At 55.5% G+C, this 24244-nt stretch overlaps 1 protein-coding gene across 1 annotated transcript in view; it reads left to right on the top strand.

The window, feature by feature from the left end:
* LDB3 (LIM domain binding 3) overlaps nt 1–24244 on the top strand; it is a 57472-nt gene that overhangs the window by 17457 nt on the left and 15771 nt on the right. Inside the window, exons 7-10 of the mRNA XM_061196670.1 lie at nt 4494–4663; nt 5160–5196; nt 17804–17986; nt 21151–21293. Coding sequence (XP_061052653.1) covers nt 4494–4663; nt 5160–5196; nt 17804–17986; nt 21151–21293 — 533 coding nt within the window. The remainder of the gene's footprint in view (nt 1–4493; nt 4664–5159; nt 5197–17803; nt 17987–21150; nt 21294–24244) is intronic.

Genomic DNA, 24244 nt, shown 5'->3' with positions numbered 1-24244 from the left:
TTCGCCCGGGCCTCCCAGAACGTGATGTTTTCTCTTCAGAATCAATCTCATGGTCAGCTTTAGGAGAAGGGTGGAGAAATGCAGCATGTGCTTTTCACAGCCTCTGCATTTTCCCAGGCTCCATGAGGGGGCTGGTTTAGAAAAAGGCTTCTGGAATCCTGTTAACTGGGGTCACATTCTGGATACCTCAGCTTCTCACAACTAAGCCATTCTTTGGGGGGAAGTTGCTGTGTTCTTCCAATGATGAGGGCAATTCAGATTCATGAGTGGGTTTCTTGTTTGGGAAGGGGCCTCCGGACCAGCCATCCACAGTGCTGTTGGCAGTCAGCCCCGCCACAGAGCCGGGGGTCACCCAGCACTCGCCTCCTCCTGTTTGCCCCAGGGAAGCCCAGCCTCAGGGCAGTGGGACTTAGGACATCCTTGGTTCCTGACTTTGCTTGTTAGCAATGGTTGAAGAACTTGAGGGCTGAGTAGGGAAAGAGTTGGCTGAAAATCATTTGTGGATGAAACTGGTAATAGTACAAACATTAATGTGGACCTCTCTCCCTCTTTCAGAATTTCTTTCTGTCTCTGTTTCTCTTAGTCTCTGTTTCTTCTCTGTATCTCTTTCTTTCTGTGTATGTCTCTCTTTCTGTCTCTATCTCTCTCTTTTTCTTTTTCTGTCTGTGTGTCTCTTCCTTCCTTTCACACACACACACACACACACACACACACACACAGAGTCCCTTACTGTATTCTACTTGGAAATACTGTTAGTATTGACTTTCAGAACTGATTATCTCTGTGGTAACATCTTATCCCTGAGTCAGGATCTCCAGCAACTCAAGGCAAGAAACCTTAAAATGATGGTTGTCCTTTTTTCCGAAACTAGGAAAAACAGATATTGTAAGAGGGATAGAGGCGTTAAAAAGTCCCGGAGAACTCCTATAGCGTTTGGCCTTTGTAGAGCCCAACCCTCGTGGCCATGACGAGTGTGCAGGTTATAAAGTGCAGGCTCCAGAGGCCAAAGGATGGAACGTGGTGTGGACTTCCTGGCGCTCCTGGTCAAACGGAGCCTGGCCCTCTCAGGCATGCAGTACTTCCTTCGGGCCACCAGGGGGTGGATGGTTGCTTGCCCTGGAGCCGTGAGTCAAACCCTCCAGGCTCAGGTCTGCAGTTCTTTGCGGAATTCTCTGGGCAGGGTTGACTGACTTAATCCCATCGTTCAAAGCAGAAAATATGACCGTGCAAGTTTAAAAACACAACTGTTGCTCATGTGTACCCAGGAAGACAAGGCTGCCCGATTAAGCCAAAGAGTTAACGGGGATTTCCTGTTAACATTTGTTTGCCTGCCACGTGTGTCCTTGGTGTGCTCTTAAAAGTGGTAACATTGGCCAAAGGGAAGCACAATGGAAGATAATGGAAGAACTGCTGTTCACTAACTTTATGTTTTCTGCACCTTGGGAAAAGACTACAAGTCATTTGGTTTTACCTCTAGGTCACCCATGATATATTTTTTTAACATGATGCACTGTTGATCTAATCTAGGCTTCTCCTTCCTATCACCTCCCCTCCCATCCTTTTCCCCTCCCTTGCGTGCCTGGGAAGCAACATTCTTCCTTTTCCTTCTAACTCAGCCCTGCTGGGTTGATGCTGCCGTGGTGCCAGTGGGTAAAAGCTGCCCTTGTCTGCCATGAGGTGTTCCGTTTCTGCTGTTAATTTCCATGATTCCTTCCTCACTGACAGTTTTCTTTTTGTTTCTCTCTCTCTTCCTCCTTTATCCACCCCACTCCCGCATAACTCATTTCTGACCCTAACCCTGCTCCCTTGTGTATGCGCCTCCCCCCGCCCTCCCATGATGGACATGCACTCACTGCTGGGTTTTCCTCTGCTTGGCAGGGCGTCACCGCTGGCGTAAGTAGACCCCACAGTATCTGTTCCGTCGTCCGTCTGTCTGGTTGTGGGATGGTGTGTGGGTTTGGTGGGATGTGCCTGAGGACGGTGGTTCTGTCCACGTTCTTCCTCACACCCACCTCACAGGTAAATGACATGCCCCGCGGCCTCTACAGGCAAGTGCTTGTCTTTTGGGGTTTTCCCCAAATAATGTCATTTGGGTTTTGGGGTTTTCCCCAAATAATGTCATTTGGTTTTCCCCAAATAATGACATTTCTATGTCACTGTGGACATAGAAATCAGAGTAATGACACCACACTGGCTGGGGGTGTATCCCGTGTTCTCCTTGCTGTGCTTTGCGGGGGCTTCCCCCAGCCTTTCTTGTCTACACTAGGACAGCGTAGATCTTAATGTCAGAATCCACATGGGGCCATTATTCGGGGAGAGGATGATAAGGGGGTCTGTTGGAGGCCATTCCCCAGAATCCTCATGGAAGATGGATCTGGAGGAGCCAGCACCTGCCAGGACCACCCATAAGAGGCTAAAGATGAGTCAGACTTGGGGGCAGTGTACAGTGGAGTAAATGCCCACCAGTGACCTTGATGTTGCGGGGACCATGGAGTGTTTTTGTTGGCAAGAAGTTCATGCTGGAGTGGCTCCAGAGAGTGGCCTCGGAGCCAGGGTCCCAGAACTGGAGGGCCTGTTCTATCCCCTCTCTGTATATATTCTTCCTGAGCCCCAGATTCTCAAAAGGCACAGCAGTTCCTTCGTCTGGTTCCCAGTGTCTGTTGCGGCAGCACCGCAAGTCCCTGGTCTTTGCACAGCACTGTGGGAAGGGAAGCCAACAATGTGACTCCCAAGGGACTCACTCCTGGGGTTCACTTTCTTGAGCCCTTGGAGCTGTGGAAGGAACAGGGAGCACCTCAAGGGCATGTTCCAGGGAAATGGCAGCCAGTGCCTTCCATCTGTTTCAGGACCCCTTGAGACTCCTCCCTGTGCCAGAAATGACCTCTCCAGCGAGATCCCAGCTTCTCCTCCACTCCCTGGTCTTCCCTATCTGATCCCAACCACAGGCTGACAGACCTGTAGCTTTCCAGGCCAGGGCAAAGCCTTCAGAAAAGTAGGGGTAGCTCCACCCAACCTTGGTCAGTCACCTTCCATCACCTTTCTCCACCTCTGCTCCCATAGCCCACCCTGAGCTGACTCAGGGGACCAATCCTGGGAGACTAGGCCAATTCTTCCATCCAGCTCCTTGCAGAGAGGGTAGAAGACAGGGGCACTGGGGAGGTCCCCTCTCCAGCTAGCCAGCCCTCAGGGGAGCAAGGGCAGGTAGAGGCAGTCATAGCAACAGGCAGGGCGAAGCTGGACAGGGGGAGTGTCTGCGCTGGGCCATGTCTCCAGATGTGGAGCATCTGGAGTGTGCAAGTCCCCAGTGGGTAGAAGTGGCCTTCCTGAACCCTGTCACTGCAGAGGGTCTGATGGAAAGGACACTGAGCTGGGAGCTGGGGAGCCTGGGTTCTAACTCAGTGGGTCACCTACATGACGTAATCTGGAGCTAGTCGGCTAGCCTCTCTGCACCTCAGTTTTGGCATGTGTAAGAGGAGATGGCTGGGCCACCGGTCCACAGGCTGGGGAGACAGGCTGTTATTGCTGTGAGCTTCTCCTGAGCCCACCCTGACTCCTGAGAGGGCGGGCTGGGCAGCCTAGATTACCCAGCCCTCTCTGGTTGGAATGAGTGGTCATCCATAAACTTTTAATGTATCTTGCCCTGCAGTCTGATCTGGGCTGAGAGACCCTGGACTCAAGGGGCTCTGGGGTCCCTTCTGATTCTGATCTAGGATTTGTTCATTCAACTACGTTTTGAGCAGCTACCATGTGGCAGACCTTAGGAGTCTAAGGGAAGGTCACCAGGTCCCCCTCAAAAAGCTGTGCTGCCCTGGGGCAGAGGACTAGTGACCCTCCCTGCAGCTCTACGCCCAGTTCCCTTGGGCCAGAAACTGCGCTATCCATGGGTGATGCCAGGCTTTAGGGGCCTGATTGCCTTGTTCCTCCAACCACCTCCTCACCGAGCTTCCCTGTCTTTGCAGAGTGGGAACCCACAGTCCTCCCCCAGGGCAGTCATGACATTGGTGGCTCCCTGTTTGGATCCCAAGCTTTGAGGAGGCCAAGGGACTGACCGTGAGGAAGCCTTTGAGTCCCCCAAATGGCCTGTCCTCACCCAGCCCCAAACTCAGGACCTGCTCAGGGAGGTTGAAATTACTTCCAGAAGACCTCTTCTGCCTCTTCTTTCCTTAAAGGAGATACAGCTCCTTGGGCGGGGGGGGGGGGGGGGGGGTTGTCTTCAGGCCTGTGTCAGGAGTTAGCCTGGGGGTGGGGGGTGGGTACTGGCAGGAGGGTCTGAGCCTCCTGACCCTCCGTGAGCGGAATTCACTGTCTCGCTGTGACCACCCTGAGCACTGAGGACCCAGGTCAAGCCCTTGTTGCAGGCTCTCAGAAGGACATGGTGGATCCAGACAAGTAGGGGTTACCCACATGCATGGGGGGTGCGTCAGGGGGAGGCACAGAGGTCGGGGGCAGGGTTCCAGCCCTGCCCTTGCCCATGGCCTCTCTCTGCATTGCAGGAGCCTTCCTGTCAAAGACCTCACCGTAGACAGCACCTCTCCCGTGTATCAGGCTGTGATTAAGAACCAGAACAAGCCGGAAGACGAGGCTGACGACTGGGCCCGCCGCTCCTCCAGCCTGCAGTCTCGCTCCTTCCGCATCCTGGCCCAGATGACGGGGACAGAATATAGTAAGGGAGGGCTGTGTGGTGGCAGGAAGGGGCGACGATGAAGGGCCAGCGAGGGTCCTGGGCCCTACTCCACAATCCCACGGAAGCCAGGGAGTCGAGCCCCCCACCCTTGAAAATGAGCTGGCCTCGATAGATAGTTAGCAGCCTGCTGCGCCCCTTCTGGTCCCCTGGGGCAGGCACAGTGACATCAGCCTGCTGCTCTGCTCCCGGACTCCACCGGTGGGCAGCGGACTGGCTGTGGTGCTTTCCCGGATTGGGATGAGAGGACTTTGCAGGCCACGCCTCTGGCTACTCCCTCCCACCTGCGCCTCTTCCTCTCATGCCCCCTTTCTCCCCCTGCCCTGTGCCCAGCACACAGCCTTTTCTTTCCAGAGGTCACAGGTAGGGAGCAATAACTGTCCCATCATGGGTGGGGACTCCGTGCCCACCGAGCTCTAATAGCTTTTCTTCCTGATGTTCCCTGTGATTCCTCCTGACCTGCAACTTCTACCCACAGTGCAAGACCCTGATGAAGAAGCTTTGCGAAGGTCAAGGTAAGTGCCTGGACTCAGGCTCTGTGGCCTTGCCCGTTCTAATCCCATCCCTCCCAGGGCAGCCCCTAGGTCAAACGACTCATGGAAGGAACGTCTCAAGTTAATGCATTTGGAAATTCCCAACCCCTGAAGGGCTCCGGCAGATGCTGGCTTGGGGCGTGCATCCCGGGTCAGTGAGGTGGGTGCCTAGAGCTGAGTCTCTATCCCCTGGGCCCAGGCTGCACGAACGAGGACTCTGGGCTCTCCCGGCTCTGTCCCTGGGCAGCGGGCAGGGCTGCTTTGGCCTTTGCTGGGCTGTTGAGAATGAGGGCATCTCTCCCTGTGAGGCACCGGGCCGGCTGCCTGGCCTGCCCACTCATCTCAGGGCCTGTCCCCTGTGAGTCTGAAGGGTAGGCACTGCGAAGCAGGCACGCGGAGGGCCGTGCTGGGCGGGGGCGACTGACCCTTGGACTCACCTGTCCAGACCCATGTTGAGGTATCAGTTCCACAGATTGCTCAAAGCACCACAGCTGCTGCAAGGAAGCAAAGCCCTGGGTATGAGGAGTGGCTTGTGCAGGGCTAGGTGTCTCTGAGTATGGTCTCCCCGATGGTGGCAGGCCTGAGGCCCCAGCCACTGGCCTGACACCTTTGGCCTGTCAGGTCCTCATGGCCCTGTGCATGAGGGGGGCACACTGCCCTGGAACCCACTGGAACCCACTAGGGCCTTCCATGGGGAGGCATGAGGCCCAGTGTGATTGTGCTTACACTTCTGGAAGCAAATGTGTCATCTGCATGTCCTTCCTGGGAGAGTCTGCCTTGGGCCAGCACATCCTGTGGTGGCCTCCGTGTGAGGGGCTGGGGCCCAGAGGTGTCTTTCCACCCTGGGCCAAGCTTTCTGTTCTTGCTAACCAGTGTGTAGTGGCCACAGGACTGTGTGGAGAGTGGGACTCTGGGGTCAGCTTGAGTTGATGTGGATTTTCTTTTCGAACCTCTATTTCTGCCAACTGAAGTTGCTCCTACTCTTTGGCTGGGGCATCCAATCCTGAAGTGTGGTCCTCCCTGGCCTGCTAACAGTGGCATGCAGTTCCAGTGGTGGTTCTTAACCTGTCGGTGCCTGCAGTGTGTCTGTAAAAAGCCTGAAATGAGATGGTGTTTGATTTAGTGCAAAGAGTAGTATGGAGCTATTTGAGGCGTGACTAAGCTGTCAGCTCTCCCCATCCTGTGCTCCTCTGCTCCTGCGCCATTTCTGTGTTTGTCTCACCTCCTCTTCGGAGCCACTCACAGAGATGCTCCAGTGGGCAATGTGGTCTTTACCGAAGATTTGATGGAGGGGCTTTACAGCACATACCCCATAGCAAACTGCTTAAAAATCTCCAGGTCCCTTCCATCAGGAAGCCAGCAGGGGCCTGCAATTTTTTTCCAGCTGCCGTCACCCCGTCTCAGTCCTTCCGGCTACTTTATGTTTCTCCCGCCAGTCACTCTAAGTTCGCATCTCAGTAACCAGACACTGTTTAGAAGGTGGAAGGGTACTGGTGGAGGTAGATTACAGGGAACCTTTGTCTTTCATATTTTCCCTGGAATATTTGCAGGCTCTGTGAAGTTATTGAGTGAGAACACAAAAGGCAGTATCAAGGGTGGTCTGCAGGCCTTGGCGTTGGCCTTCCCCTTCCCTCCTTTCAGAAGCATCTCTTGGGGCTTGTTCGGCCTGGTCCTGTAGGCCCTTTCCCCCTGGGGTCTAACTGCCCACTAGCTCCATTCAGATCCCAGCAGAAGGCAGGGGGTCTTGAGAACTCTGCTGCAGGTCTTGGAGTCTCTCCCCCAGCCCCTGCAGGGTTTTGCTGGAGGGAAAGCTGGAAAGGGGGGGCCAAGAAGAAACTCTAACCTGCTCCCTCCCTCTGTTCAGGCCCCCATCCTGAGAAAGCAGCTCCCCCCGCCAAGGCCCTGTGCCACTGTCAGCCCCTCCCTCTGGGGTCTCTGGCCCTGCAGAGTAGGCTCTGAGGCAACCAGCAAGCCTTCTGCCCAGGACTGGAGGGGCCTAAGCCTGCTGCCCTTCTCCTTTTTTCTGACTTTAATTTCTGGAAGGTTGTCTTCATGGCCTCCCCTAAAATGCCCATTCTGTCCATGGCCACAGGAGGAAGGTAGGTGTTTTTATTTCCCTGAATCCCAAGCAGCCTGTGGCCCAGAGGTGAGAGGTGGGGGGTCCAATGGGTACAGTGGTTCAGTTCTGTTTGTGATTAATGCCCGAAGTAGCGACTGGCCACTGGTCACGGGTGGGGTCACAGACTCATCCGAGTGGCCATCTGAGCAGAAAGGAACACACTTACCCCCGCCCTGGGTCCAGGCTGGTTAGGGATCTTGCTCCCTGGGGATCTGAGCCCCACTGATATCCGTCCCCCCTCCCAAGTTGGAATCTGCACCCCCAGATCCATCTTGTTGGCTGAGGGCAGACACGGCCTCTGCCCTTCCCCCTCCCAGTTTAGCCTGACTCGCAGTGGGGAATCTGAGGGTCTCTCACGAAGGCTGCACCTCCCCAGAGAGGCTTCACTGCACCCCGCTTCCAGGTAGCTCACTCCGGCACGGCCTGAGTTTGCCAAACCCAGGGCCCAGCAACCTGGGCACTGTGGCAGCCTATACAGGCTTGTACGTCTGCTGGAGCGCTTTTTCCTTCCTGTTGCTGTGTGCTGGGAAAGCTGGCAGGGATGCCAGGTGTTCTGTACCAGGAAGGGCACTGGTGGCCTCGAGGGCAGTAGTAATCTGCATGTTAGAGGACCCTGCAAACTTGCCCCTCACCTGTCACTGCTCCACCTCCGAGGCCTGCCCCTGCAGAGTCCCAGAGCAGCTCAGAGCCCTGCCCTGCCCTCCCCTCCTCTCCTCTCGGGCCCTGGCTCCTGGCACTGTGACGCTGTCTCTGTATCTGGTAGCAAGTAGCTTCCCTCCGAGGCTCTAGTGCCCACCTGCTGGCCTAATCTCCAGGGACTCTATATTTACAAGGGAGGCAGGGGAGGCCCTGAACAGTCCAGGCATCAGCTGCAGACTTGGCTCACCTCCCAGGAAAGACCCAGCACCTTAGCAAACTGTCCAGGTAGGCTTAAACACCAGCCTACTGCCAGGTTCAACATGGGTACAGGTGGCTCCCAGCCTTCATCTGAAGTAGCAGAGCCCCATCCAAAGCTGAGCCTCTAATCTCAGAGAGGTCACCACGGCTTCTGTCTGACTTCCGGAAGGCGTTCAGGGCCCAGATGGCTCAGAAGGTTGGGTCCACGTTGGGCAGCCCTGACAAGGGTGGGAATACAGGCAAGCCTAGCTTCATCCTAGGCAGGGCTTGAATCTGCAAGGCATCTGGATCCCACTGCTTGGGCGTAACCATCCTGGAGGGCCCCGGTGTGTAACTCAGGCATCTCCTGGCCCCCACCTTGTGGTGCCGCTGTCTACACGTTCAGTCTCTGTGTTTACGTAATGCTCACCTCAGTAAAGAACTCCGCATCTCTTCCTGGTCCCCAAGCATTAAAGAAAATGTTGATTTTAGTGACCAGTTCCCAGAGGAGTTGAAGGTGAGGGTTGCGTTGTACAACAGTGCATCCGCAAACAATGTAAAAACCCTCCGAAGTCCCTTCTCCGACGTGCAACCGTCCAAGGTTCTGTTTCCTCTCCACCCCACCCCCACTTCCAACAGAGCACCAGGACTCACTGGTTTCCCCCTCCTCCCCCTGCAGCCTCCCTGGGCATGTCGGTGTCCTCCTTCTTCCCTGTGCACGCTCAGCTCTGTCCCGGCTCACGGGCAGACTCTCCTGGTGCTGGCGCAGCTCAGGGCTGGTAGCGAGAGTTTCGTGGATTTTTAGTCTTTGGTATTCTGCCAGCCTAGCAAGTTCAAAATTCACAACTGGAGAGACCAGGACACCCCTGGGTGTCACCTGAGCAGCCCTCGTTTGTGTCCTGGGACCTCCCTCCCTTTCTCTTTCACCCACTCTCCAATCTCTTCCCACCTCTTCTCTTCCTCCCTCTTCTTGCTCCTCTCTTTGGCTAGCTGTGAATTTCCCAACAGCTCCAAGCAGAGCAGACTCACTGCCCTCGCCAACTCTCCAGGACTGTTCCTGACCCTGTCACTGAGCATTGATGACAAAGGCTTGGGCCTGGCTGGGCAAACTGGCCGCGTCTGTGTCCTGGGTGGTCTCTATGGGCTGGTCCATTGTTGCCGCCTGTGGTGCTGTCTGCAGGGGTATGTGGGCTCCGCCGCAGGGCCTGGGCTTCTGCCGTCATTGCCCCTTCTCCCCACCCTAGGAGAGGCAGTAGCAGGGGATGCCTGGCACTTAGATCGTGGTTCTGCCTCTGAGTTTCCGTGTGGCTTTAGGCTATTCATGTGATGTGTTTGGGCCTTGGCTTCTTCTTGGTATTAGGAAAGTTTGGACCAGTGGTTTTCAAATATGTTAGCAGGGGGCCCCTCTTGTCAAACAGAATCTTACACAGAGACCCATATGCAGGACTTAAGGTGTAGGGGGGAGTCTGTCAGGTAATACAGATGTGGGAAGGTGGCCAGGTGTACATGTGGGGACACAGGACTGTTACCATACAGAAATGTAAGACCAGCATTGCCCCATCCTCTGACTTTTAAAGACCTAAAGCCGATCTTCCTGATTTTTATATGCTGGCAATTCATTTGTTAAACTATTCATCTTGAGACAATTGCAGATTGGCATGTAGCTATAAGAAATAATACAGAGAGATCCTATGTAGCCTTTACCCCCAATGGTAGCGTCTTGCAAAATGATAGTACAATATATCCCTACCAGGGTGTTGACACTGATACAGTTGAATGCAGAATACTTCCATCACCCCGGGATCCCCCCATGTTGCCCTTTCATACCACACCCACCTCCCTACTGCGCACGCCCTGTCCTTAACCCACAGCAACCACTAACCTGTTATCCGTTCTCTGTTTCTATAATTTTGTCATTTCAAGGATGTTATGCAAATGGAATCATACAGCCTGGGACTTTATGGGATAGGCTTTTTCAGTCCGCCTAATTCTCTGGGGGTTCATCCAAGTTTTGGAGTGTACCAATGGTTCATTCATGTCTTTTTAGTGCCGAGTAGTATTCCATCATCTGGATATAGCAATTAATTTTTTTAAATTTTTATTTATTTATTTATGGCTGTGTTGGGTCTTCGTTTCTGTGCGAGGGCTTTCTCTAGTTGCGGCAAGTGGGGGCCACTCTTCATCGTGGTGCTCGGGCCTCTCACTATCGCGGCCTCTCTTGTTGCGGAGCACAGGCTCCAGACGCGCAGGCTCAGTAATTGTGGCTCACGGGCCTAGTTGCTCCGCGGTATGTGGGATCTTCCCAGACCAGGGCTCGAACCCGTGTCCCCCGCACTGGCAGGCAGACTCTCAACCACTGCGCCACCAGGGAAGCCCGCAATTAATTTTTAAAATGAGTTTTCAACACTGTCCAGGTTAAATACACTGCATTTGTGGCTAGATGTGGCCCCTGGGCCACCAATTTGCACCTCTGTTCTGGAGGATGTTAGAGGCCCCTCTGGCCTGGAGGATCTAGGATTCTGGCATCTGCGGCCCTGGCCTTTCCCAGGCATGCTCTCTCCTCCATTTCTACATTTCTGGCCGTTCCTTACCTGCTTTGTCCTATGCCCTCGGCTGAGCAGGCTGTGGGCTGAGCCCCAGAGGCCCTGCTGGCGGGAAGTCCTGGCCCTCAGTATGTGTGCCAGCGGCCTTGTGAGATGCGTTTGCACATGTGTGCCTGGCTATGCTCAGGCCTAGGTGGGCGGGGCAGTCAGTGGTGTTTGAAGGCTTCTCTCTGGGGACAGAAAAGGGTTGGGAGAGACTGGGGCAGCACAGGGAGATAGCAGGTCTGCTCACCAAGCCTCATCACGGGGACAGGCGTTCTTCCTTCTTGATGCCCACCTAGGGGACAGAGACCATGCAAGGCTCACCTGCCTATGGGGTTCAGTCCTGAGAGCCCACAGCCAAAGCAGCCCTGCCCAGCCCTAACCACGTGGGCCAGGGAGAACCCAGAGACACCCCCCCCATTTGCCCAGCCTGCCCTCAGGCTCTTTAGCCAGGCCCCTTCTCCATGGCTCACTCAAGTCGGGAACATCAGTCCCTCCATCCTGGTCCTTGCGACTCTGCCTGACCCCCTGGAAAGTACCCCCTGGGTGGCAAAGCCTCTCCAAGCTGAATCCCTTCCTCCCTCCCATGCCCTCTGCCCCAGCTCTCAGACAGGGTGATGGCGGACACACCCCCTAACCCCTTTCTTTCTTCCTTTCTCTCTTTCTGTCTCTGTCTCTCTGTTTTTCTCTCTGTGCCACAGGGAAAGGTTTGAAACGGAACGTAACAGCCCACGTTTTGCCAAATTGCGCAACTGGCACCATGGCCTTTCGGCCCAAATCCTTAATGTTAAAAGCTAAAAAGCTGTCTGGAGCCCCCTCACCCCTCTCAGGCCGGACCCCCTCCCTCCTTCCCCCCACACAGATCTGGCATGTGAGCCACACGGTGATGCTTGAGAATGTATAGCTGTGCTGGGGGGCACCTTCGCTAGTCACCTGCAGCAGTTGTGCTCTCTGCCCGCCCTAGAGCTGATGGCCGAGTCCCAGCCCCATGCAACACTGCATCCACTCTACCCCCACCCTTCAGTGCAACCCTCACGGCCCCCCAGATAGCCCAAGCCTCTGCTCCCCTGTACAGGACCTTCCTGTAGATCAGAGAGAATGTGATGGGGTTTGCTGGCAGAACACCCCAGAACCAAGGGAAACAGAATGTGTCACTGGTCCATTTCCCACCAACCTCAGCTCCTGGGAGAGGCAGCCTGGCCTAGTGCCATCCTGGAACAAGCTGCCCATAGATCAGGGTCCTGAGAAGAGGCCAATTCCCCAGCCCCCCTCACTCCCTCGTGCCCTCTGGAGCCCAGGCGGCCCAGGACAGGGCTCCCTGTAGAGGAGGAGGAGGCCCCAGGGTGGATGAGGCAGAGGCCCTTCCTGGCCGTGGTGAGATTGGAGCAAGTGTTCTCCTCTCTGTGCTGTGTGTGCTGGCTCCCTAGTTCTCTCTCCTGTACATATAAGCATGCTCATTCTGAAATAAAGAGGATTTGAAATGAACCAAACCAGCCCCAGTCCTGCTGTGCCTGTGTGCATGTCACCAAAGGGGGCAGGTCTGAGACGGGGAGAGGATAGGTACCTACAGAAGAGGGGCAGGGGCAGGGGCAATGCCCGCCGGGGCTGGGACCTGGTGAGCTCTGCCCACCACTGTTTTCCTGCCCCTAGGGCCCTGCCCAGGGCTGCAGGGCGCAGGCAGAGAGGACGGCAGGTGAGAATCTGTTCTGCGGGCTGGTGGGCAGCCTTAGCCTCCTTCGGGATAGCGTGTGTGTGGACAGAGGAGCGGGGTCTGAATGCCCCCGCCTCTCCTCCCATACCCAGCCACAGCCAGCAGGCCGAGCCATCCCTCCCTCCCCATCAGAAAGCGTGCCACAAGCCCCTGTCCCAGGAAGGCGCTGCTCATGCTCAGCCCTGGTCCAGGAGGGAGACACACCTGAACTAAGGAGCGGCTCACAGGGGAAATGCTGGGGGTCCCCCGTGGGCTGGGCCCCGGCTCAGGGGAGAGGAGCTGGAAGGTATGCCTGGTGGAGTCTTGCTCAGGTGGCAGGAAGGAGGGGAAGGCCCTTGCTCCTGGCCTCCACACACCTATGGCCTTGTCCTGGTCCTGAGCATTTGGGAAGGGCCGGGCTGGCAGGCTCATGTCCTCCCCACCCACCTGTCTACCCATCAGCCTCACCCCTGACTGGGGGAACCACAAGCTGAGAACATGAGATCGTCGGCACTTGGCAAATAATGACAGGTGTTGAGGCCCATCCCTCAGGGCTCCCTCACCACCCCTGGGGCTGGACTGGGCCAGAGCCTCGTGCCCACCCCCACTGCCTGGGCACAGGCTCTCTTTCTCACCCTGGGGACCTTGGCAATCGCGTCTAGAAGAGCTGGCCAGGGAGACTGTTCTGTCCTGCCTACCACCTTGAGATGCTCCCCAAAGCCCCCCACCAACCTGTTCCACCTTGGCCTCCCGTCTCTTCCTGCCTCTAGCAGTCTGACTCCAGGGCCAAGGCGAAGACCAAGCGAGGCAGGCTGGCTAGGGGATCAACTGAGGAGGTGGGGGGTTGTGCTTCTGCCTGTATCTAGGCGTCCTGGAGCACACTCATATTTAGCTGACCTTTCATTGAGGACTTCCAAGGCCAAGGATAGGTTCAGGGTTAGGGGCTGCCAGACAGAGAGAGGCCCCAGGTAGTGGGTGTCCTAAGGCTGGCAGAGGACCTGAGCCAATCCATCAGAGCTGGTGGCCTCCCCATCCCCTGTCCCCATCCCCCCGGCCTGTCGGAGCCCTCTTGGATCCACCTGATTGAAGCCCTGGAAGGCTCTTGTTTGCTTTCCAGTCTGCCTGGTGCCTCCCCAGTGACCCCAGGCCGCTGCATGCAGCACCTTGGGTGGCCCCAGGCCAGGGGTCTGTGTAAAGCCCTCTGGAGTAAATGGGAGAGATGTCCTCATTCAGCATTCCGTGTCCATGGGCATTAGTCAAGGCACTGTGCCTAGCTGCTGTAGATGCAGAAGGAATCAGAAAGAGCTGATGTGATTGTGGCTGACCATAATGCAAGGCTGATCATGTGAGGTCCAGAGACAGGGAGCGCTCCTCCGACTGGAGGATCAGGGAAGGCTTCCTGGAAGAAGGGGTCTGTGTGTTTGATCTTCGGGAACAGTTAGGAGTGGGGCATGTGCAGTTATGGAAGGCTGCACAGGTACTCTAAGCAGATAGAGCAGAGGTGCTGGGTCAGTGTCCCAGAACCCTGACTTAATCATTTTGGCTGGAATGGAGGGCGTGCAGAGGATCTTATGGTTAGTAGTGGTCTGGAGCTGAAATGCCAGGCTCTGGATTTTGACTGTATTCCGACACAATGTGGAACTAGTGAAAGCTGCAGGGCACCAGTCACACTACAGCCTGTGGGGATCGTTGTGGACCGCACAGTTCTTGAGGGGTGTCATCACCTAGACTACAGTGTCAGTGTGGCCCCTGGAGTCATGCAGTGCAACAGCCCTGCTGCAAAGTGACATGGTCAGGGCTGCCCTGAGCAATAGTCATCAGGCTGCAAGGTGGAATGCTAGGTAGGCGGGTGGCAGCATGAACAATTTCAACACCAACCACTTGACTGGCATTCTATCATCATCCAATCAACAGAGATGTTCATATTCCATTCTCCATCATCACCCCAGTTATGGCAAACAGCGCCCAGAACCATCAATCACAGCACCTCCACCATCGTCAACATTTCCAGCCTGAGCCCAATGACTACAAACCCCCAGGCCCAGCACCACCACCGTCAACACCATCCCTATCCTTTGCATACATAGTACCACTGTCATCAGTAAGAGCATCAACCAAAGGCTACCACAACAGAGCAGGGCACGGGGTTAGCACACTGCACCCTGATGCCAACTGGGTAGAGAGATGGGCTGAAAAGGGGACTGGAGCCAGGCTGTGTTTCTCCTTTGGCCACACCCTCCCCATGCAGCCACCAGCAGTTAATATAGTTGGGTTGGTTTGGTTTTTGCTTAGATGTTTAAGGTGAATTATGACCAAGGCAGGAGGCAGCTATAGAGTCCTAGACCAGGCTGGGGTGATCTAACGGGTACTGTCTTTAGGACTGAAGCCAGGGTCTAGTAAGTTCTCTGCAGTGCTTGCTTTCTGAGACCCACGCCCTGCTCCTTGGGGTTTCTGGGGGCTCAGGGAACTTCAGGCAGGAGGTGACCTGGACAAGAACCCAAGATCCTTCAGGATGCTCTTCAATGCCACTCCTACCTCCACTAGGCCCTGGTTGCTTGGTGTCTGCAGACAGCGGCCCTAGATAGGATGCCCCTCAGCCAGAACCCCGAGCAGCAGGCTCACGTGCATGTCTTTGGTCCTGCCCTGTGGTAGATGATGAGTTTTCCTAGGGTCACATCCAGCTCCAGCTTCACCCCACAGAATCCAGGGTTCACGTGGAGCTATGCCTGGGGAGAGCCGCAGGTAAGCTGGTCTGACAGGGGATTGGAGCACAGGGGACAGGCAAAGCCAATTTCCTATTTGCCCTGCAGAATACTTTCCCCAGCCTGGGTATTTTCATCACTGCTGTCCTCAATTCCCAGAAGCCCACTGGAAGCATGTGGCAGGGTCAGGGAGAAACAGATAAAGGAGAGGGTTGTCCTCTGTCAGGCGGAGCCTTCCCAGGCCATACGTGTCCATGCCATGGGGGTCTGAGCAGCCAGTTCAGTATGGTGTCAGGACCTGCAGCTGTTTCTCTGAGGCGGCCGCTTCACAGGCATGGCTTCCAGAAGCCAGGTTCTTTCATGAAGGGTGAGGAAGTGGCCTCATGGAAGGGCCAGGGCTGGGTACCACCACAGGCCTAAGAGCTGGGCTGTCCAAGGCTTCCTCTCTGAACCACTAAGCTGGGAAAGGGCTGGACAGGGCATGGCCACTGCCCTTGTCCACCCTGGATGCTTCCTATGCAGTCACAGAGAAGAATGGTGCGCCATCCCGTGAGGCAGTCAACTCAACCTTGCCTCTTCTCCAGCCCTCTTCTTCCCTGACCCTCTCATGCTATTTCATGCCTTTCTCTACCATACACTTCACTGGATGGAGGAGAGCACGTCACGTCGTGATGCTTTGGTAAATAGCTCATGGCCCCCTGGCATCCCTACGTGGGACAGACCTTTGTAGTACCTTGGTACTCCAAGTGTGGTCCACGGACCAGCATCACCTGAGAGCTTGTCAGAAATGTAGACTCTCAGCCCCACCCCGTACCTACTGAGCCATAAGCTGCATTTTAACAAGATTCCCAGGCAATTCGCCTGCATATTAAAGTCTGAGAAGTGGTATAGTGGTTAGGGATCATGCCTATCTCTGCCAGTTGGTAGCAATGTGATGTTTTAGCAGAGATTCAATCTTTCTGGACCTCAGGTTCCTCATCTGTAAAATGAGGATCTTGATACCAATCGCCCAGTGAGGTTGAAAGGATCAAATGGAGTAATGGGGTGCCGCTTATACAGCTGTTTAGTGCAAGGCCTGGCATATGGTAAGCATTCAGAGAGGGAAGACGATTATTCTCATTATTTCAAATAAGAATAGAGCCTTTTGTTGGGGAAAGATTCTACTTGACTGATTGCAGGAAGAAGGTTCTTTGTTCCTGTATGAGGGACCACTTGAGGTACTAGGTAAGGCTTCAAATCCACATGCCTCAGTCAGAGCCTGCTGTCACTACCGATAAGTTCTAGGAGCTCGAGCAATTCAATTCTCTCAGTCTGCCTTCCTTCACCTATTAAAAAGAATTGATAATACCCACATCAGAGGGTTTTTGTGAGGATTAAAGACATAGGCCTGGCACACAGTAGGAGGTCAATAATTGAATTTCATAGCATAAGGAAAATCATTCCCACCTATAGGAGTTGCAGTATCCTGTCGCCATTGTAACAAGTACAGATCTTAGTCCAACAACCCATGTACATTTCTTTGCTTTCCTATAATTTAATTTTTATTCCCTCCCTCATTTCACAGGTGGCCGAAATCTAATCTCATCGACCCAGGCTCTGATGCTTCTCTTGTCTGGGGTGGTTTTGGGGAAGAGGGGCTTGCAGAATGCCAAGGAGGGTGGGGTGGGGAGTCTGGGCACCTGGTCCTTGATCATGGTCTACCTGTGCTGGCATCTGCTGGGGTATCTCCATCTGTCTGGTCACACTGGTCCACACTGGCAGAGCAGTCACCTCTCATGTTCCCAAGTACAGGGACTTTCAGATGTGCAGGCGCTCAGGGCCACGTCCGTGTCACTCTCAGGTGTGTGGGAAACCGTCTACAACCCCCAGGCCACAGGATGGCCTACAGGTCTTTGGGCTGCCTCAGGCCTGCCTGCCCCTTCACCATGGGCCTGGGCATAAGGGACCCTGGGGTCCTGCCACTTCCCCAGGGTTTGCCCAGAAAACGGGCACAGCTGCCTCTATTCTCGAATCCCTCATGCCACGTTGCCCCTTTTCTGGTCCAGATGACCTTGATCTGTCTGGCATGGTAGCTTTCAGCCATCTTCCAAATGTATCATCAGTGCCCTGAGTGCTTCGCAGCCTAAAGCCCAGGCTCACAACTTCAGAGCTTAAGCCCTTGACAACAAAATATCTTACCTCTGCTTTTTTCATTATATCATCCCTTCTCAAAGGCAAAGCATGCCTCTGACTAAATGAGGAAGGGTGAAAGAAAGGAAAACAGGATAGGGGAGAAACCTTGGTTGATAATTTAGACTACTTTTTGACCACACTGTTTTTATAATACACGTTGAGAAAGGCAAATTAGGATGTACACAAAAATGGGAGGCAGGGGAATCTCACTAGGCTTGAAAATATTTTTGATGTTACTGTGATCCTCCCTGTGGTCTGAGCCCTTCCCTCTTGGGGTCCTGGGTGGGGGTATTCTTTCCCTGAGCCTGGGGACAGGACTTCTGGAAGATCCTGCTCTGTTGGCAGTAAGGCTGGTACCTTCTGCCCAGCCTGCCTCTCCTGCAGCCACCGCCCCCCAGCAGAGGGGCGCCCTTGACCTGTTGTCTTTCTCGGTCCGCCTCATCAGCACCCCTATTGAGCATGCTCCAGTGTGCACCAGCCAGGCCACCACACCACTGCTGCCCGCTTCTGCCCAGCCGCCTGCTGCTGCCTCTCCCAGCGCAGCCTCGCCACCGCTGGCCACAGCCGCTGCCCATGCCGCCACCGCCTCTGCCGCAGCCCCTGCCTCCAGCCCTGAGGACAGTCCAAGGTAACTGGCCCACAGGTGCCAGCCCTGACTGCGGGGAAGGGAGGCAGGAAAGGCCTCCCCCAGGTCCATCTGTTGGCAGCTGTGTTGGGCCCTCAGAAAGGCCCATCCAAAGTGGTTAGGACCCCAGGGCCCTGGGGACGCCAAGGCTCTGCATCGCTTGGTGCCGAGAGTGAAGGGGAAACTGGAGGTGCCTTTCAGGGAAGCGCACTGCGACGTGTCACCCTGCCCCAGGGGCACATGCTCTAGGGAGAAAGGTGAAAGTCACACACACGCATACACAGTTAAATAACAAAGGGAGACTGTGTGGAAAGTCTGTGTTGCTGGAGCTGGGATTACAGAGAAAGAAAAGAAATCAAGGAGGCCTCCATGGAGGAGGCTGTGTTAACCCACAGAAGGCGGGTCAGATTTGGGCAGATATTTAGCAACTACCCTGCCTTCTTTTGATGGAGAAGCATGCTAACTCCAGAGGCACCTGGTGGAGTGGGATTTACATCTCTGCTCTACCACTTACTGTCTCTAACCTTCAGAAAGTGACATAACTCCTCTGAACCTCAGTTTCCTCATCTGCTAAGGCATTAATGCAATGCCTATTTTACAAGGTCAGGATAGAAAAAGTGTACGTAAAACACCTAGCACATAATATGCTCTCAAGTATTGCAGGTTACTGCATTCCTGCCTGCCCTCATGGATACTCAGCCAAGACGGGGAAGGGGGGTGTTGAAAAGGGTGTGGGGAGGCAGAGGGGGTGGGCTGGACAGGTCATTCTGGAGCCGCCAGGCAGTGTAACAGGCCAGGCAGGCCCAGCTCTTTCTGGGCTGTGTGGAGCTGCCAAGTTGGTGTTTGGGGTCAGAGCCAGCTTTCCCAGTCGCCACACTCCCCTCCCAGGGTTTTGCTGGAAAGACACGGCTCTAGGTCAAGGTGCATAGTTCCCTGGTGCAGCCTGAGGCCCATGAAGGGTCGGCAAAGTGGCCTGTGTGCTGCGCCCCTACCCCCGGGCTCCACAGTGACCCAGGTGGTGCTGAGCCCAGCCTTTCCCCAGCCCAACTCAGGCGTCAAGGGTGAGCCTGGCCCAGGCTTCCAGGGCTCCTCATATCCCAGCTTTCTGGGGGCATTTAGCAAGCTGCTTCTCTTCTGCACACCAGAATCTCTTCATGTAAGGGCCTTGCTCCCTGCACAAAGAAGAAACCTTGAGGAGGATAAGATATATCCCTGCTGTCTAGTGAGAAGATGCCTCTCCAGTCTGAAGGCGGTGCTTTAGATGCTGCGGCCCCGTGGATGGTCTAGCCTCATCCCTGGGGCCCCAGCCCTGCTCAAGGGCAGGCTCCAGCACCCGCTCCAGGCCTCCGTGTCTGGGGGCCCTCGGGACTCCCTCAACAGGACAAACCCTTCCTCTACTTTGCCTTGGAAAGAGATATGAGGCCTGGGCAGAGGTTGGAGAAGGACCTGGAGGGCTCCCAGCATCAGGCTGGAGCAGAGGGGGCCAGGGGACCACGTTCTGGGCCCAGCTACCTTCCCTCCTTGCACACGGGCTGGGATGGAGCTAGAGGGAGCCAATGGGAGACAAATGGACACCCAACGTGGCCTCAGAATTCTTGCTGGGTATCTTAAGTCTCTGCTTGCGGCCCCAACACCAGTCTCTGACAGAGGACCTGTAGCTCCCGGGATGCTGGGAAAACATCCTCCACTGGTGGGAGAGTCTGGCCTTCTCCTACCACAGTGGAAGCTGGGCACCTCTTGGACACGGCCTCTTTCTCTTCCATTGAGGCTCCTAGTCCACTGGTCTTAACAGGGGTATGTCAGAGAAGGGCAAGCCCAGGGAGGGGAGGCAGTATCCTCATTCAGCCAGAAACACGGCAGCTTGGCATGGCAAGCCCCCAGGTCTGGGACACTGGCTCTCTGAGACTCATTCTACCTCCAGTTGTCTGGGACATCACCACAGACCCTTCTGAATCTATTTAGGAGCCTGGCGGTGGGTTCTTAGCTCAGGGCAACCCACTCCCAGAGCCCTAGTGAAGAAGGTATTCCCTTATCCTGTGACTCTGCCCAGCAGAAATGGGCAGGCCCTTGGCCTATGAGCAACAGGTAGAAGGCAGGCAGGAAGCCATGGGTGGGCAGGGGTCAGTATATTTTAAGGGGCTCACTTCTCCAGCACTCCCATCAATGCCCCATTTGCCCTGGGGGTGGTCATTGTCATCCCCGTTAGGATGTGAAAGATGCAGGGAGAGACCAGGGACATGTTCTATAAGGTTTCATTAGTTTTAAATGAAAAAAAAAAGGGGGGATTCACTGACTAATGGAATTGGGAAACACTGGATCAGACAAAGTTAAACAGACTGCTTAGCTGTAGGAGTTCTTGGAGCCTTTAGTTCTCTAAGAGGAGAGGCCAAGCACAGCATTTCCTGAGGGCAATGAACTGGAACTTTGTTTTTCCATCTCTTTGGTCCCATGGTCCCTGGGTCACAAGTGGGAAAAGGCTGCTTAGGCTTCTTGGCAGCTATTCCACTGGGAGGAGGGCAACAGGAATCCTGTATGGAAGAGGAGCCTCTATGTATGTGGGGGGGGGGGGGCGCCGGGGGGGGGGTGTCCTGGCCTCCCATGAGACCTCCCCGGAGCACTCTTGCCCAGAAACCTGAGACTTTGCTGCTCCCTCCAGCAACAATAGAAAGGGGGAGGGGGAGGAGGCCAGGTGGTCTGAGGCTGTGAGGTGCCCCCAAAAGGTCGGGAGGTGGAGGGAGTAGGGTAGCTCTGAACATCTCCATCTCCCCTCTCTCCTTCCTCTGCCCCCTTCCCTACCCCAGCCTCCTCCCCCCCCATTCCACGGTCTCTACCCAGGGGTTGAAGGGTTTTCACTGCTCCTCCTATCTGGCTGGTGCCTCTCCTCCCTCTCTCCTAAGGCGGTGGCACCAGCAATGGGCTGTATTTCTCAAGGTGTCTCTGCTGCTCTGACCAGACTCACCAAGACTCAGCACCCAAGGAGCAGCTTCCTCCCCCCTGAGACCTCCATGGTCTTTCCTTCACAGCCTCTGGCAGCTCCCCAGGGACATCTTTGTCAGCTTTCCTCCTGAGAGGCTCCTTAAAGATCTGGGAGCCAGCCTGCTGTGGCTCCAGGCCCCAGGGCCCGGGTGGGGCTGTCCTGGCTGTTAACTCTTCCCCCTTGGTTCCAGGCCCCAGGCCTCTGCCTACAGTCCCGCTGTGGCCACCTCTCCAGCACCTGCCGCCCATACATACAGCGAGGCCCCAGCTGCCCCTGCACCCAAGCCCCGGGTTGTCACCACTGCCAGCATCCGGCCTTCTGTCTACCAGCCAGGTGAGAGGCAGAGTGGGAAGGGAGGCTGTCTAGGCTGGGCGTGGGCTCCAGGGGTCAGCTCCAAAGCCACATCCCCCTGAAGGATGGTGGTTATAGAGGCGCTGCTAATGAGGTTTCAGCCTTCCTTCCTCCAATTGTGGGCCAGAATCCTATGGAAGCTGCCTCTGGGGCTGGGGAGACAGGTGGCCAGTGCCAGGCAGGGATGGAGCCTCCCAGCTCTCAGGAAGAGGACATTACTGCCTGGGGATTTCCAGGCTCCAGGTAAGGAAGAGAGGGTTTAGAGGGGAGGGGCTTATTCCTCCAGGAGTCTGGATCTGGCTCAAGGCAGAGGATAGGCAGCTGTAACAAAAATGCCACGGGCTTTGAACAGACCTACTGCATAATGTGATGCTGGGCAAACTGCTCACCTATCTGGTCTTTGGTTTCTTCCGCTGGGACAGGCTAATTAGAGGCATGGAGAGCACATGTGACAGGCGGGAGAGTGGTCCACACAGGGTCTCCCGGTGGCTGGCCTCACTGGCTCTCTGTTCCATCGCTCTGGTCCCCATTCTCATCACTGCGGGGACAAGGGCTCAGCCTGTGTCTTCCCTTTTCCTAGGCAAAGTTGGGCCTCTCCCAAGAGCTCCAGGGCGGTTCTCGGGCTGGCTTAGACCCCTCCTTCCCCTGCATGCCCCTGCTCAGTGAACTTAAGGGAAGATAAGACAGACACTGAGGCAGGAAGCACCTTACTTGGGGGAGTTGACTTGATGTGCAGGGCAGAGGAGCCACAGTCAGCCCTCTGTTTTATAAAATATACTCTGACATTAGTGCTGAGTGTGTAGACGTGGCTTTAGCATCAGACTCCGGTGCCAGGCTCTGCTTTGCTATCTAAGGCAAAGTACTTCATCTCCCAGGCCTGTATTTCCTCGTTTAAAAAATAGGCATATTATGTACACTTGGTGCTCTGGGGATGAAATGAAGCACCCAGCACAGTGCTTGGCACACAGGAGGTGCCCTTCTCTGTCTCTTCAGAGGCAAGAACACAAAGTTCTGAGGTTAAAAGTCCACAGTATTAGGAAGCAATTTGCAGCGGGCTGCTGTGGTGAAAAATCTCGGATGGAGGTAGAGGAAGCGGCTGCTCTGCGGAGATGGGGGGCACAGGAGGGAGGGTGATAAGGAGTTTGGAGGAGCAGCGGCGGATGGAGGGGGCGCAGGGAGAGTATTTCCGCCCGGGTGCGGGCTCCGCTCCCAGGCAGGTCCTTCTGGGCATCTTCCGGGGCGGGCCCCGGGTTTCGGCGCCCCCGCCCGGGCCGCCGGCTCGCCTCTGCAGGCCCGCCAGGGGGCGGCACGGCTCCGGGGGCGCGCACTGCCGGGCCCCCCCTGGCGCCTGTCTCCTCCTCCTTCCGGCACTGGAGCCCGGGGCGGGGCGAGACTTGCAGGAGCCCCGGAGCTGCGGGCCTCCGCTGAGTTCCCAGGCCTTGCAGACGTTAACTCATTCCTGACCGGAGGGAAGGAGGCAGCCGGGCGGCACGCGCCTGTGCCGGCCTGCCTCTGCCCCCTCTCCTGAGGGTGGGGTCCCAGGGAGGCTGGCAGGTGGTCTGGGGAGAAACGAGGATCGTGGACCCGGGCCCCTCCCCTCCTCTCCTCCGCCGACCCCGGCCCCGGGGAGAGCGGGGAGCCCGCGTGCCGTCCTGCAGCTCCCCGCGAGGGCTCCTCCGGGTCCAGGGTGGCGTTCGCAGCCCAGATCTTATCGCCTGCGCCGAGGGTGGGCGGCCGCTCCCCGGAGCACCTGGGGCCCGGGAGAGGGCCGTGGGCAGAGGGCCCCCCACTCCCACCCCGACTCGCGGGAGTCGGGGGAGCCGGGCCCGACCTGGAGTGAGTCAGAAATCACCTTGTTTAATTACACATTCCCGAGCCAACGAGTGCGATAGGGGCCTTTTGAACTTGCCAATTAGAGATGAAATATCACCTTCTAATTTGGACGGGCTTTATTCCGTCAAGCAGAAATAGCAACAGCCCAGGGCTCGCAGATGGGATATCAAGTCTCTCTCCTGGCACGTCGGGGATGGTGGGGCCAGCCAAGCTGAAGGGCGCAGAGGGAAGGGAACTGGGAAGCAGCTGCTCCCCGCGCCCCCATCCTCACCGGGGACCTGATGGCTGAGGGAAGCTGCCGGCCCGTGCCTCGAAGAAGGGAAGGGCCCTAGCTCTGGGAGGGTGTAGTCTTGAGCAAGCAAGCAGCCCACCCGGGCCCAGAGGCCGGGTGCCTCTGACCTGCTGAGAACTTCGTGTTGTGGGGATTTAGAAAAGGGGGGGTGGATCATGGAGTCTGGAAGGCCTTCCGAGGAGGGAAGAGAATGGCTGCCAGGCAAAGGGAATAGGGTTAGTATTGCTGGAGGGAAGCTGGAAGTGGGCAAGGGCCCGATTTGGAAAGGGTGTGCTAAAGCTTGTTTTGCTGCCTAGGGAGTGGTTAAGCAGGGAATCTGGAGTTGAGACCTGCTGCCTGAGTGCGAGTTTCAGCTCGGCGTTTCTTAAATTCTCCAAGCCTCAACTCCTCTTCTGTAAAATGGACTTGAAAATATTATCTGCCTCATTGGATTGCAGCGAGTATTACATGAAATAGTGCACATAAAGGCCCTGGCATGTGGAAGCAGTCAGTACTTGGTAACCGTTGTTCTGATTAGGACAGCACTGTCTAATAACAATACATTTTCTAGTAGCCACACTTTTTAAAAAGTAAAAGGAAACAGGTGAAATTAATTTTAATATATTTTATTTAACTCAGTATATTCAAAATATCATTTCAATGAACAATCAATATAAGATTATTAGTGAGATATTTTACTTTCTTTTCTTGTACTACGTCTTTAAGAATTGGTGTGTATTTTATATTTATAGCATGTTTCAATTTGGACTAGCCACATTTCAAGTGCTTAATGGCCACATAGGGCTATGTATTGGATAACACAGGATTA

The sequence above is a fragment of the Eubalaena glacialis genome, chromosome 1, assembly GCF_028564815.1.
Source record: "Eubalaena glacialis isolate mEubGla1 chromosome 1, mEubGla1.1.hap2.+ XY, whole genome shotgun sequence".
Classification (NCBI taxonomy): Eukaryota; Metazoa; Chordata; class Mammalia; order Artiodactyla; family Balaenidae; genus Eubalaena; species Eubalaena glacialis.
Note: the sequence above shows the minus strand (reverse complement) of the source record. Positions and strands in the feature narration are given on the sequence as shown.